This window comes from Oncorhynchus masou, chromosome 6 (assembly GCF_036934945.1).
Source record: "Oncorhynchus masou masou isolate Uvic2021 chromosome 6, UVic_Omas_1.1, whole genome shotgun sequence".
In the NCBI taxonomy this organism is placed as follows: domain Eukaryota; kingdom Metazoa; phylum Chordata; class Actinopteri; order Salmoniformes; family Salmonidae; genus Oncorhynchus; species Oncorhynchus masou.
The window spans coordinates 42,085,618-42,099,455 of NC_088217.1; the positions used below are offsets into that span (position 1 = coordinate 42,085,618).

General features: G+C 43.0%; 1 protein-coding gene across 5 annotated transcripts in view; it reads right to left on the minus strand.

The window, feature by feature from the left end:
- LOC135542073 (calcium-dependent secretion activator 1) overlaps positions 1 to 13,838 on the minus strand; it is a 186,757-nt gene that overhangs the window by 46,266 nt on the left and 126,653 nt on the right. For 3 of the 5 annotated variants that reach the window (XM_064968710.1, XM_064968708.1, XM_064968707.1), the window contains 3 exons: positions 8,038 to 8,144; positions 4,911 to 5,067; positions 2,544 to 2,685 (listed from right to left, as the gene is read on the minus strand). In XM_064968710.1, coding sequence (XP_064824782.1) covers positions 2,544 to 2,685; positions 4,911 to 5,067; positions 8,038 to 8,144 — 406 coding nt within the window. Of the gene's footprint in view, positions 1 to 2,543; positions 2,686 to 4,910; positions 5,068 to 6,910; positions 6,920 to 8,037; positions 8,145 to 13,838 lie in introns of all 5 variants that reach the window. The other 2 variants (XM_064968709.1, XM_064968706.1) reach the window with 1 other exon arrangement.

Here is a 13,838-nt window from a genome sequence, read left to right on the forward strand (position 1 = left end):
CCATCAAATGAATCGCGGAACATATTCAAGTCTGTGCTAGCGAAACTGCATCCACTTCATCGGACCACTTTCTAATTCAGTGCGTCACTGATACTTCCTGTTCAAGTTTTTTCTTGTAAGCAGGAATCAGGAGGATAGACTTATGGTCAGATTTGCCAAATGGAGGACGATATGATATAGATATTTTTCACCTCATAATGTCCAAAAGTACAATGTATGTCTTAAAATAAACAGATAGCTACCATTATTAACTAAATGTCTTCTGAGTTTTATGATGAGTTTAACTTTTATTGACAAAGTTGGAAAATGTGTTGACATTGCCACGAGCTAAGCTAGCTAGCTAGCAACATTAGTGAATACATACTAAATACTACATACTAAAATAGTTATTGCTAGCTATGAGTCTGAAATGAGGAATTGAATATTAATACAATAAATATCAATCTTTGTTAAATCTATTTAAGAAAAGTATAACAGAAAAATGTGAATAGTAAGATACTTCGGCAATGTCCTCAGCAATTGATTTATGTGCTACATCTAGAAAATGTAAATAAAAATGTTCATATTTCCTTTCAAATTCTGTGTTGTGTCTGTGTTCTTTTTGATAATTGAGGCACGTTTATAAATGCTTTATGAATAGGAAAATATAAATAATATTACATTGACTGCATAGAATTCATACATAGACCTTTAATGTTGGTGTTATAGATCAGTGGCAAACTGTACAGGTAATTACCATGAAGTGCATAGCTATAAATGCTTTATGAATGTGAAAACAGATTTGACTCGAATGTGACTGCATAGAATACATACATAGATAGATCTTTCATGTGTGGGTTATAGACCAGTATGACCTACTTAATTGTGATGTGAATGAGAGTTGCTAATGAGATATGAAAGAGTTATGATATGACCCTCAACTACACAATTTGATCTGTACAATATACCCAGAGGATTCAAATCCGTGGGGAACTTTATGCACCATTTACCTCAGTGAGAAGAAGAAGAAGGTAAGTCATGGGCCTATACCGGCAGGTGGGGGAAATGGGGCTGGTACAGGCTATATATCAGCATCATTAACATGGTTTGGCATTTTGGAAAATTCACTAACACTGGTATGGCAGAAGCATACTTTTGAGAACAGCCATAATGATGATACTAAACTGTCATTGTAATGATGGATCTATTAAGATACATAAAAATGAGCTCTTGCATAGCATAACATGAATATGCTATAGATATGCTATGGATATTTTTAGTGAACCTTTAATATTGGGGTTGAGACCTGTTATAACATGTTCATGAAATACTTATGAGTAATACATGTGTTATGGATATGTAGTCAAAGTAAATAGTTACCAAATATTTTTACACAATTGCCCACAAATATATACTGAACAAAAATGTTAGTTATAGTTCATAAAAGGAAATCAATCAATTGAAATAAACGAATTAGGCCCTGATCTATGGATTTCACATGACTAGACAGGGGCACAACTATGGGTGGGCCTGGGAGGGCATAGTCACACCCACTTGGGAGCCAGGCCCACCCACTGGAGAGCCAGGCCCAGCCAATCAGAATTAGGTTAAGTCAAAATAGGGCTTTATTACAGACAGAAACACTCCTCAGTTTCATCATCTGTCTGGGTGGCTGGTCTCAGATGATCCCAAAGGTGAAGAAGCAGGATGTGGAGGTCCTGGACTGGCATGGTTACACGTGGTCTACGGTTGTGAGGCCGGTTGGAAGTACTTCCAAATTCTCTAAAACGACGTTGGAGGTGGCTTATGCTAGAGAAATGGACATTACATTCTCTGGCAACAGCTCTGGTGGACATTCCTGCAGTCAGCATGGCAATTGCCCGCTTCCTCAAAACTTGAGACATCGTTGGCATTATGTGTGTGACAAAACTGCACATTTCAGAGTGGCTTTTTAATGTCCCCAGCACAAGGTGCAGCTGTGTAATGATCATGCTGTTTAATCAGCTTCTTGATATGCCATAACTGTCAGGTGGATGGATTATCTTGGCAAAGGAGAAATGCTCACTAACAGGGATGTAAACACATTTGCGCACAACATTTGAGAGAAATAAGCTTTTTGTGCATATGGAACATTTCTGGGATCTTTTATTGTTGCTCGTGATACATGGGACCTACAGTTTATATGTTGTTTTTATATTTTATTCAGTATACATCATTTATGTGGATATCAACCTAGTTCATGTACAAATACGTGGTACAAATGATCACCCCAAAAAATCTGAATATTTATTTTAATATGAACAGGAAAGCCTACAATCATTGACAGTAATTCATGTTTGAAAAGATATTATCATCTACCTATATTGTATGTTGGGTAGAACCCAACATCCTTCATTGATTAATTGGCCTACATGAAGAAAGGTATGCTTAGGCTACTGCAGTATGACTAGTCTGGATGCCTGTCAGTTTCTGCTATAGCCAACTTGAATGCCGAAACTGTGTAGCACCCAGGACATATAATCATTACAATAGGGTGTTGATTCTAGATGTTGAGGTGCCCTTACTTGACAGGCTCCCAGGACTCCCTCTCGAAGCCCCTGTGGATGGACTGGGCGATAGATGACTCCATGAGGTCCACATATCGCACCACAAGGGGGGCGTACAGGTCCTGCAGGTGTCTATGGAACTGCCCGTTGCACAGGTTATCTGAGACAGGAATGAGCATATATTAAGTCATTCATTAAATTGTAACACCAAAGGAACAATTATCAATTCAACAGCCAAGGGAGAATGACTTGGAAATGCTTCTCCTTCCTGTCTTCCTTGAAGTGATCGCTGTCTTTGAAAGGACTGGTTGTCACGTTCTGACCATAGTTCTGTTATTTTATCTTTGTTTTAGTATGGTCAGGGTGTGAGTTGGGTGGACAGTCTATGTTTGTTTTTCTATGTTGGTTTTTGAGTTCGGCCTAGTATGGTTCTCAATCAGAGGCAGCTGTCAATTGTTGTCCCTGATTGAGAATCATACTTAGGTAGCCTGGGTTTCAGTTTTGGGTTGTGGGTGTTTGTCTTCCGTATCAGTGTTTGTCGCCACACTGGACTGTTTCGTTCATTTCACGTTTATTGTTTTGTATTTCGCAGTGTTCAGTTTATGTTTTAAAATAAACATTATGGACACTTACCACGCTGCGTTTTGGTCCTCCGATCCTTCTCGCTTCTCCTCTTCAGAAGAGGAGGACGAGGTTCGTTACACTGGTCTTATGAAAGCTATGCTTGGACCCCTTGCTTTAAGCTTTTGAGTCCTATCAGAAGGAAGCTAATAGTAGTCTAGCTCCTCGCTATCAGCTACCGTACTAGACTATTCTCTCTGTTGTATATCTGTTGCCTATAGTTTTTTTTCAGATAAGGCATGATTACTCTATATTCAACTGGTAAAAAGGCAACGCTAACACAGACCACGGGTGATAAAATGGAGGCCAGTGTGTGCTAATGTGATGGCTCACGGCTCCACACAGTGGGTCTGTATTTTATCCCTTTGAGCGCTCGCTCTCCCTCTCTGTGTGTGTGTGTGTTTGTAGGCTATATCTGTGTGCTGCGTGTATAGAAGTCAAGGTCGATGATACACAGTAGGTGCGATGCTTATTTTGTTCCTTGATTGCCGCTCTCCAATTAGCCACTTGAGCGGCTGCTGTACACTTTGATGTATTTGACCAGAAGTGAGGATGCAGGGCTCGCCCCTCTCCCAGCCACTTCTGTTTTAGATCTCATTAACTGCTTCAATGGCGTCTGACTTTTGGCGCCTGTCTGGTGCTAGGGCTATTTCCTGCCATATAAGCTAGCTGCTGTGGGGAGACAAAACAAATGACCTTCTGTGTAAAATGCCCCTGTGATATGGAATGGTAGTTGTGGGGATGTTGCACTGTGTGTGAAGTGTAGATTTTGACATTGTATGCTGTGGAGGACCCTGAGGGAGACGGATAGATGGATGCTATTTTGGTGACCATATCACTCATCACCGTGTGCGGTTTGCATGTTGAGTTATGCTGTCAAAGTCATGTGAATTAGAATGACTAGTATTACATGGAATTAGTCCATGTCTGCTACATCAGTTATACTGTATGTAAAGTGTGCACTATGAAATCCAACACATCATGTGTTGACATACAGTGATCACTGGAGCCTTTGGTATTATAAAAGTCAATTGGGGAAGAATACCATTAATTTCGCCCTTCTTTTTGGCTTGTATCCAGATGGTCTAGTAACTATGATCATTGCAATGTGAATAACCAATCGGCTATTTAAAAAATAAAATGCCACTGTGAATGTGGCCAATTGTGCAGCAGTAGCAAGTGAGCATAACAAGCTGTTCCAGTCTAAGTCCATTAAGCCACTGCAGGTGAACAACAGACTGCATTACATCCTTCCAGACTCCTGGCTGACAAGCTAAAAGGAGACATTCCCCAGGGACAATTAGCCAGTGTAGGTTCACTTCACAAAGGCAGTGGTAAGTGTTTCTTTTCTGGCTCACGCTTTCAGCACCCTGGACAGTGCTCCTACGGCAACTGCAGTTCATTAGGGAGATGACAGGGCCCACAGCAACCATTTCACTGTTAGTCTCTCAGCTCTTACTGCGAAGCTCCCATAGCGCCCTATTGTCCTCTCAATTACCTTCATCCCTTTCATTATACTGAAGTCAAATGCAGAAAGGATCATGCTGTGGGAAAGTAACATTAGATCTCAACTCTAGGTTTTAGTTTCTCCAGTTTGCCAAGACCAACCACAATGAATATTCAATAAAAACCCAGTCCTATGTGACATGAATGATCCACTCATGTTAAGTGTGTGCTGTATGGTTCTGGAGTGCTAAACGCTGTGCGTGCCTGTTCATAATGTAGCCCTGGTTCAGGGCCTGGATCAAGGTTGGAGTCACTCACAGTCGGTCCTCAGGAAGTCATTGAGGAGCTGGAAGAGAGGGAAGCTGTCCCAGCTGTCAGGGGGCTGCACCTCCAGAGCTGCGTCCATGTCCACCGCATACAGAGACAGGAAGGTCTCCGCGTGCTCCACCATCAGGTCAGACCACCACGCAAACGCCTAGAGATGGAGAGAGACAGAGCAAGAGAGAGAGTGTGAATGATTGAGTGAGTGAGTGAGAGGGAGAGAGTGAGAGAGAGAGAGAGAGAGAGAGAGAGAGGATGGATTGAGTGAAGAATGAAAGAAAGAGGAGAGAGGAATACATAGACAAAGAGAACGGGATAGAAGGTGGAATGAATGAGAGGTAGAGGGTAGAGAGAGAAGAAGAGGAATGGGAAGATAAAGGAAGTTTGAGAAAAATAAATAGAGGGTGAAAGAGGGGAAAAGGGAGGCAGGTAGAGAAACATACAAAGAGAGAGACAGAAATACAAATTGAGGATAAGATTATGCAAATATAATACAAGCACATCTCTAACTACAAGCCTCACAGCACTGTCATTCTCTAGAGGAAAAGGGAGAGAATGCTACTCCACCGATCTACAGTATATAAGGGCTCTTTTCTCTCGTTTTCAGAATAAGAGTCAAGTTGTCACCTCTGAGGCATCACACAGAGATCTCTGGAGTACACTTCACAGCTTTGAGCGCAGTGTTTCAGTTCTGCGCTTGAGCACGGCTAAACGTGCGCTGTTCTGTTGGACCACAGAGAGAGACACAGAGAACTGCGTAGGTACGGCTCCTTGACTAAGTCATTCACACAGAGCTGCTCTGAGCCTCCCCATAGGATAGATAGAATCAGTGGAGTGACAGAGTCTGGAACAGACTGGTCTCATGCAGGTTAACACTCAGCTTCCCATGCTCCCCTATCTCTTTCCATTGGAGGCCTTGGCCAGCAGCCATTCACATCGTCACACCTCTGTGATGTGAATGTTCCCATGCACTCTGGCATGGGACGGTTGGCATGACAGCGCCAGCAGCAACCAGCAACAGGATCTCTGGGTCAAAATGGTGAAGCTCATAACCATGAATAAAATCTTCATTATAGGCTTTGAGGAGGATTAATCTTCTAATGCACCACATTGTATGCTGAATTGAGTAACAGTAAGGGTCGGTTTAATTTCTATTCAAGTCAATTAATGGTCTTTACTGGACATGGCAAACACTATACACAAACATTGTATTAGATTCGCCAATTGAGTTGAATAAAAATGGAATTGACTCAAACTGAATGAATGAGGTGACTGAGGGTCCTGAGTTGGGGAGTGGAAGATGTGTCTATTGCTGCTTCTGCTGGTCTACTGACAGGTGTTAGTGTACATTTCTAATGGGGAAATTCACACAACAATGCACTTGAGAAATGCAAGAGGGGATAGAGTGGGTCACGTTGACCCTGACAAATGGCATGCTTTTTCCATTGAGAGTACTCAAGTCTACAATGGAGGAGGATCAGCTTGTTGGGTCAAGGTGACTGGATCACCTCTCTTACCTGTCACACAGCTTTCCTCAAACACACAGCACTACAGAGCAGGTCTTTCCCTGACAGGATGGGACCAGAGTTGGCTGTGGCAGTTGGGGTGGACAGAGAAAGCTGCACCAGACCAGATGGTGAGGGGGCGATGTGGTGGTGGGGGAGGCTACTATTTCAGTAGGAGGGGTCTAAGTATGATAGACAGGGACACTGCCACAGTGCTTGTTGGGTTATGCCTTATCACCAACGGCAACCCGTGGTGTGAACAAGCACTTGCACAACTCTCTGGGATGGGCTGACAGCAACTACAAGGGAAGAAGTTGGGGTACAAGGCTATTACTAGACAAGGAAGATGGGAACAGTTAAGATCATCCCTGGGTATTGGGCATCTTCAGGACATGCACATAGTATGGGAGGTGGGTGTGGCAGGGGTTAGGGGTCATGGCAGGTGGGAGGTGGCAAGGGTTAGAGGTCATGTTATCAGGATCTATCACATACCTCTTTGCCCTGTTCGGACATTCCCCGCAAACAAAACAAACAATGAGAGAACAGGAAGGGGTTAAGTCAGGTACACTTCTGCAAAGTTGGTGTCCCCGTGTTGACTTTTTTCTTCTGATGGTTAGTGGGCAGAAAATATGCGATGATGACAGTGAAAGAAAGAAATGATCCAAAACAAAGAGAACATTTTTTTTTGTTTCAAAACATACTCAAGAGGTCAAGGTCTGTTAAAAAATATGCAAACATTCTATTTTGTGAATAAACATGATATACACGAGGAAAACCATGCACTTGCACGAGCCACATAATCAATAGATACATTTGGTGTTTAAAAATGGGTCACTGAGGTCTGTAAATTCTCTTCACGTTTCTGGAAAGTACAAATACAGTCATGTGCCACTAAAAAGTGTGTGATACAACAACAGGATGATCGAGTCTGTGAATCATCATCACACCCAACCTCCACTACACTACACACTGTACTACACTGCTCTACCAGACCCATGCAACTTCTGTGGGGGACACCCTTGTTCACAGGAAAAGCAACTGTGACATCACAGAGAAAAACTTCCAAGCTAGCGCCTAGGGTAGGATATGAGGTAATAGGTTCAATTAAAGCCCCCCTGGCTTTCACATCCAGGTGGGCATGTATAGCAAACAAAGTAACCCAATCAGAAGTCCCCCAGTCAAACTGTGCACTGCTCATCGTTGTCATCCAAAACTAAGCCCGGTGCACATGAAATGATGAAACCTTTTTGACCTTTGAAACCACACCTTGACCTCCTACCGTGCAGGCCAGTGCTGTCTGGCTAGCATGCACCAGTGAGATATGGAGAAAGAAAACAGAGATAGGAATACTGTACCGACTGATTTCCAGTACTTGTGACTGTAGCCTGTTAAACACAGAGTCAGACACAGAATAAATGCTGCATGGTTCTCTGTAGTTATTCATTCTCTGCTCTGGTAATAACTGACTTTGGATTTTCCCTGGTCACTTTGCACAGTGTTTGATAGGAATATATTAGACATAATGTGTGTGTGTGTGTGTGTGAGAGAGAGAGCGAGACAGACAGACAGACAGACAGACAGACAGACAGACAGACAGACAGTGTGTGTAATGTACTCACCTCTGCATGGTGCTCCTCATTCTGTTGGAGAACCTCGATGACCAATTCGGCCAGGCGGATGGTGTCCTCCAGCTTTTTGGCTGGGGTGACTAAGCGCCCTACATTCTCTGAAGCACAAAGGTCACAGGTCAATATGGAGGGAGACACATGGCTGTAAAACCTCCCCACAACGTCTGATCAACGGTAATGGTAAAGGTGTGCTATTGTGTAAGCCTCAGAGGGCAACACTGTAATAACACCATCAAGAACAACGCAGGTATAATGAGACAAATGAAAACAGGGAAAACAACATATGTTCAACAGTTACCATGCAAAATGTGCAGAACGTCGTGCAGCACTCATGTTCTTTTCTTCATGTTTAACATGTGACATGCAAAACTACTCTCACTGTCGTCTGGTACTTTCCCCAGCTGAGTAGGATAGCTGTGACAACCAGGATAAATATAACCACTAACAAGTGTAGAGTGCAAGTATTTGCATTATTACAATAATTGTTTTCACATCAAATCCATCTTGAAGAACAAAAAAACACAATAAAGTCTGGTGTTCACATACTACTATTACTAATGGACACCAACTCAGTCTACAGCAATCATGTAACAAAACACAACCAACGGACAAAACCCAACCTAGCTCAACTGACCAATGAGGTTGTGATGATACTACACATAAATGTCAGGCTTTTGAATAAAATAAAATAATAAGTAATATGGTGAAGAGAAGGTACAGTTGGGACAACAAGTATTTGATACACTGCTGATTTTCCAGGTTTTCCTACTTACAAAGCATGTAGAGGTCTGTCATTTTTATCATAGGTACACTTCAACTGTGAGAGAATCTAAAACAAAAATCCATAAATCACATTGTATGATTTCAAAGTAATTAATTTGCATTTTATTGCATGACATAAGTATTTGATCACCTACCAACCAGTAAGAATTCTGGCTCTCACAGACCTGTTAGTTTTTCTTTAAGAAGCCATCCTGTTCTCCACTCATTACCTGTATTAACTGCACCTGTTTGAACTCGTTACCTGTATAAAAGACACCTGTCCACACACTCAATCAAACAGACTCCAACCTCTCCACAATGGCCAAGACCAGAGAGCTGTGTAAGGACATCAGGGATAAATTGTAGACCTGCACAAGGCTGGGATGGGCTACAGGACAATAGGCAATCAGCTTGGTGAGAAGGCAACAACTGTTGGCGTAATTATTAGAAAATGGAAAAAGTTCAAGATGACGGTCAATCACCCACGGTCCATGTAAGATCTCACCTTGTGGGGCATCAATGATCATGAGGAAGGTGAGGGATCAGCCCAGAACTATACGGCAGGACAATGACCTGAAGAAAGCTGGGACCACATTCTCAAAGAAAACCATTAGTAACACACTACGCCGTCATGGATTAAAATCCTGCAGCGCACGCAAGATCCCCTGCTCAAGCCAGCGCATGTCCAGGCCCGTTTGAAGTTTGCCAATGACCATCTGGATGATCCAGAGGAGGAATGGGAGAAGGTCATGTGGTCTGATGAGACAAAAATAGAGCCTTTTGGTCTAAACTCCACTCGTGTTTGGAGGAAGAAGAAGGATGAGTACAACCCCAAAAACACCATCCCAACCGTCAAGCATGGAGGTGGAAACATCATTCTTTGGGGATGCTTTTCTGCAAAGGGGACAGGACGACTGCACCATATTGAGGGGAGGATGGATGGGGCAATGTATCGCAAGATCTTGGCCAACAACCTCCTTCCCTCAGTAAGAGCATTGAAGATGGATCGTGGCTGGGTCTTCCAGCATGACAACGACACGAAACGCACAGCCAGGGCAACTAAGGAGTGGCTCCGTAAGAAGCATCTCAAGGTCCTGGAGTGGCCTAGCCTGTCTCCAGACCTGAACCCAATAGAACATCTTTGGAGGGAGCTGAAAGTCTGTATTGCCCAGCGACAGCCCCAAAACCTGAAGGATCTGGAGAAGGTCTGTATGGAGGAGTGGGCCAAAATCCCTGCTGCAGTGTGTGCAAACCTGGTCAAGAACTACAGGAAACGTATGATCTCTGTAATTGCAAACAAAGGTTTCTGTACCAAATATTAGGTTCTGCTTTTCTGATGTATCAAATACTTATGTCGTGCAATAAAATGCTAATTAATTACTTTAAAATCATACAATGTGATTTTCTGGATTTTTGTTTTAGATTCCGTCTCTCACAGTTGAAGTGTACCTATGATAAAAATTACTGACCTCTACATGCTTTGTAAGTAGGAAAACCTGCAAAATCGGCAGTGTATCAAATACTTGTTCTCCCCACTGTATATGTGTGAGAGAGAGTCAGCAGAGGTAACTGGGGGACTGGGTAGTAGCCTATACAGTACCATACATATTTGGTTCCTCGTTCAGACTTCAGGGCATCTCAGGCAGGGTCAAAGATCTTTCAATATGGCTGACTTACCCATTTCTTAACGAGACAGACAGACTTCTCAGAGCAACACCGACTTACTTGACTTATTTCCCATTTATCAGTCTGTTTACAGTCCCAGTAAAATGGAGAGATTCATGTGACAATGTGGACTTTTACACTGGCAGAAGTCCTCTCCTCACTGCTTCTACTCTTTGTCCGGCATACACATCTGTCATTGTGCTAGTCGGTATTCTGTAGTAGCAGGGGTTTAATTGGCAGTGTACAGAGGTACAGTTCTGTGACGCACTCACACTGGCATAGCACTTTAAGCCCAGTGGTGTCCGTGGACTGAACTGTGGACAGAGGATTGCCTCTTTGACTGAGTTTTGAAATGACAGCCTAGTCACCCGTCTGGATGGAGGGATTGAAAGAATGCCCTCAAACAAAAAGGCAACTTCTTCCCTTCGTCAATGAAGGGGCAGGGGGGCTGGAGTGATACAGGTGAGGTGAGGGACAAGGGCACAAATCTAGATCTTCTATAACAGAAACTCAGTATTGCCACATTCTACAGTATAAGGGATGTCTGCTGTTTTAGACCTGGGAAAGCAGGTGTGAGCTCTGTCTATTCAGTGGAATTGAAACAATGTGTCACCCAGAGTGACACCACACACTTAGAAAAAAGGGTTCTAAAAGGGTTATTCCACTGTCTCCATAGGATAACCGTTTTTGGTTCCAGTTAGAACACTTTTTGGTTCCAGGTAGAACCCTCTGTGGAAAGGATTTTACATGGAACCCAAAAAGGTTCTACCAGGAACCAAAAAGGGATCTTCAAAGGGTTCTCCTATGGGGTCAGCCGAAGAACGCTTTCAGGTTCTTGATAGCACCTTTTTTTCTAAGAGTGCAGCAGGATCGCAACCCTGAAACAGTCTGAAGTGACATTAATACTTATGATGACTACAGTATGTGCTATTATCATCTATGATCTCATCTTAGTTCACACTTTTATTTCCAATGTATCAACATTTCCATTGATATAAAAACATGGTCATCTATGGACAATAGCAGTCAGAATATCCAAACCATCTCATCACTTATGGTCAAATTTTGCAACCATCAATACCAAACCATGACAGGTTTGTATTCAAAACTATTGCATTTTAGTACATTGGAGATATTTATAGTTCATGCACTTTCTGCAGAGGAAGGAATACTTTAATTGTACAACAGTATACATTCCAAAGCATGTAATAACTGCTTTAACTTACATGTACTTGCAATAAAGCAGTGCTAACTCTGCAGGTTTCAATCACACAAGTGTGATACTCAATGGCAATGGTCTGAATGGTCTTAAAATTGCTCCCTCCATTTTCCCTCTTCCGCACTTCCTCACTTCTTTTTCTTCCTGGAAGTAATCTAGTGCAGTAAAGCCACATTATAGGAAAGAGGAAGAATTTTCAAACAATTCAGAGGATGTCCATTGGGGGAGCCACCACAGATGAGCGGTCTTAACAGGAGGGTTAGAGAGAGGACTTGACAGTTAAGGTTACCACAATCACCCACTGGGGAGGGCTGCATCTCCATCACTGGAATGCAGTGCGGGTACAGGGGAAACTACAGGGCAGGGGTGTGGAGACATAACGCTGTCACAACGTTCCTGTAACATTTCCAGGCAGTGCCTCAGGAAGGCTGTGAGATGTTATGTTGCTATGGCTCGAGCCGGGTTAGGATATGCTCATATATATGATGTCACCTGGATCCTGATCCTGATGATCTTTCTTATCTTTCTGAGTTTTCTCCGCTAAGTGAGAGTAGGAGCGAGGGGGAGCAGAGAATGAAAGAGAGGGAGAGACAAAGGACGGTGGGAGGGAGAGAGAGAGAGAGAGAGAGAGAAAGACGAGAGGATAGTCAGTACTGAAAGCATAAGAGCGGGATAGAGTGGAAGTCTGGAAAACAGGTGGTTGAGCAACATCTTTCACCCTCTGATGTTAACCAGTACTCAGACATAGACACACACAAAGCTTCATACAGTAAAACGTACACATCCAACATACACATCCAAACAAAGCCCAAACCTCCAAAAAGAAAACACACCCTTCAGGACATACAGGAAAACGCTGTAATAATAAAGAAAACACACCCTTCAGGACATACAGTAAAAAACTGTAATAATAAAGAAAACACACCCTTCAGGACATACAGGAAAATGCTGTAATAATAAAGAAAACACACCCTTCAGGACATACAGTAAAACACTGTAATAATATAGAAAACACACCCTCCAGGACACACAGTAAAAAACTATAATAATAAAGAAAAGACATGACAATATATAAATGTTTCTATTGGAAAACGTGTAGAGATGTGTAGACATATTACATCCTGTCCTTGTTACGTTGCAACTTCCTGTTCCTGTTGTCTTACCCCTTTGGTGCCAAGTGTGAACTGCCAAGTCATGATAATGTTCTCTATGGTAGTGTGGCTGTATGGCGTTCAACAGGACTGAGGGGGTTTACACAGAAGCAAAGTAAAAATGCATTCAAGTCGCAGACAGGCATGGGAAAAGAAAGAGGAGCTGCCAGATACAGTAGATAAGATATCTCATGGTCTTCACAGATAGATGGAGCCTTGGTCCTGCCCTGCTAGGAACTAACAGACAGATTGGCAGGCAGACAGACAGAGACCCTGGGTCTGGATCCCTCACAGGTAGCTTTCACAGACAGAAGCAACAAATCAAAAAGCCAAAGGACTTGAGAGAAGCAAGAGAGAGAGAACGAGTGTGAAAGAGAGAGAGAGAGAGAGAGAGAGAGAGAGAGAGAGAGAGAGAGAGAGAGAGAGAGAAAGAGTGAGAGAGAAAGAGTGAGAGAGAGAAAGAGTGAGAGAGAGAGAGAGAGAGAGAGAAAGAGTGAGAGAGAGAAAGAGTGAGAGAGAGAAAGAGTGTGAGAGAGAGAGAGAGAGAGAGAGAGAGAGAGAAAGAGAGAGAGAGAAAGAGTGAGAGAGAAAAGAGTGTGAGAGAGAGAGAGAGAGTGAGAGAGAAAGAGTGAGAGAGAGAGAAAGAGAGTGAGAGAGAGAGAGAAAGAGTGAGAGAGAGAGAAAGAGCGAGCGAGAGAAAGAGTGAGAGAGAGAGAGAGACAGAGGGAGAGAGAGAGAAAGAGAGAGAGAGTGAGAGAGAGAGAGAGACAGAGACAGAGAGAGAGAGAAAGAGAGAGAGAGAGAGAGAGAGAGAGAGAGAGATTGGTTCAGGGGCGGCAGTAGTGGAGGGGTGGGTGACGTGCAAAAGAGGAGATGTTGAAAACTGAAAGACATGGTAGAGGAGAGGGGAGGAGAAGTAAGGGGCGGAGGAGATGTTGAAAACTGAAAGACATGGTAGAGGAGAGGGGAGGAGAAGTAAGGGGTGGAGGAGATGT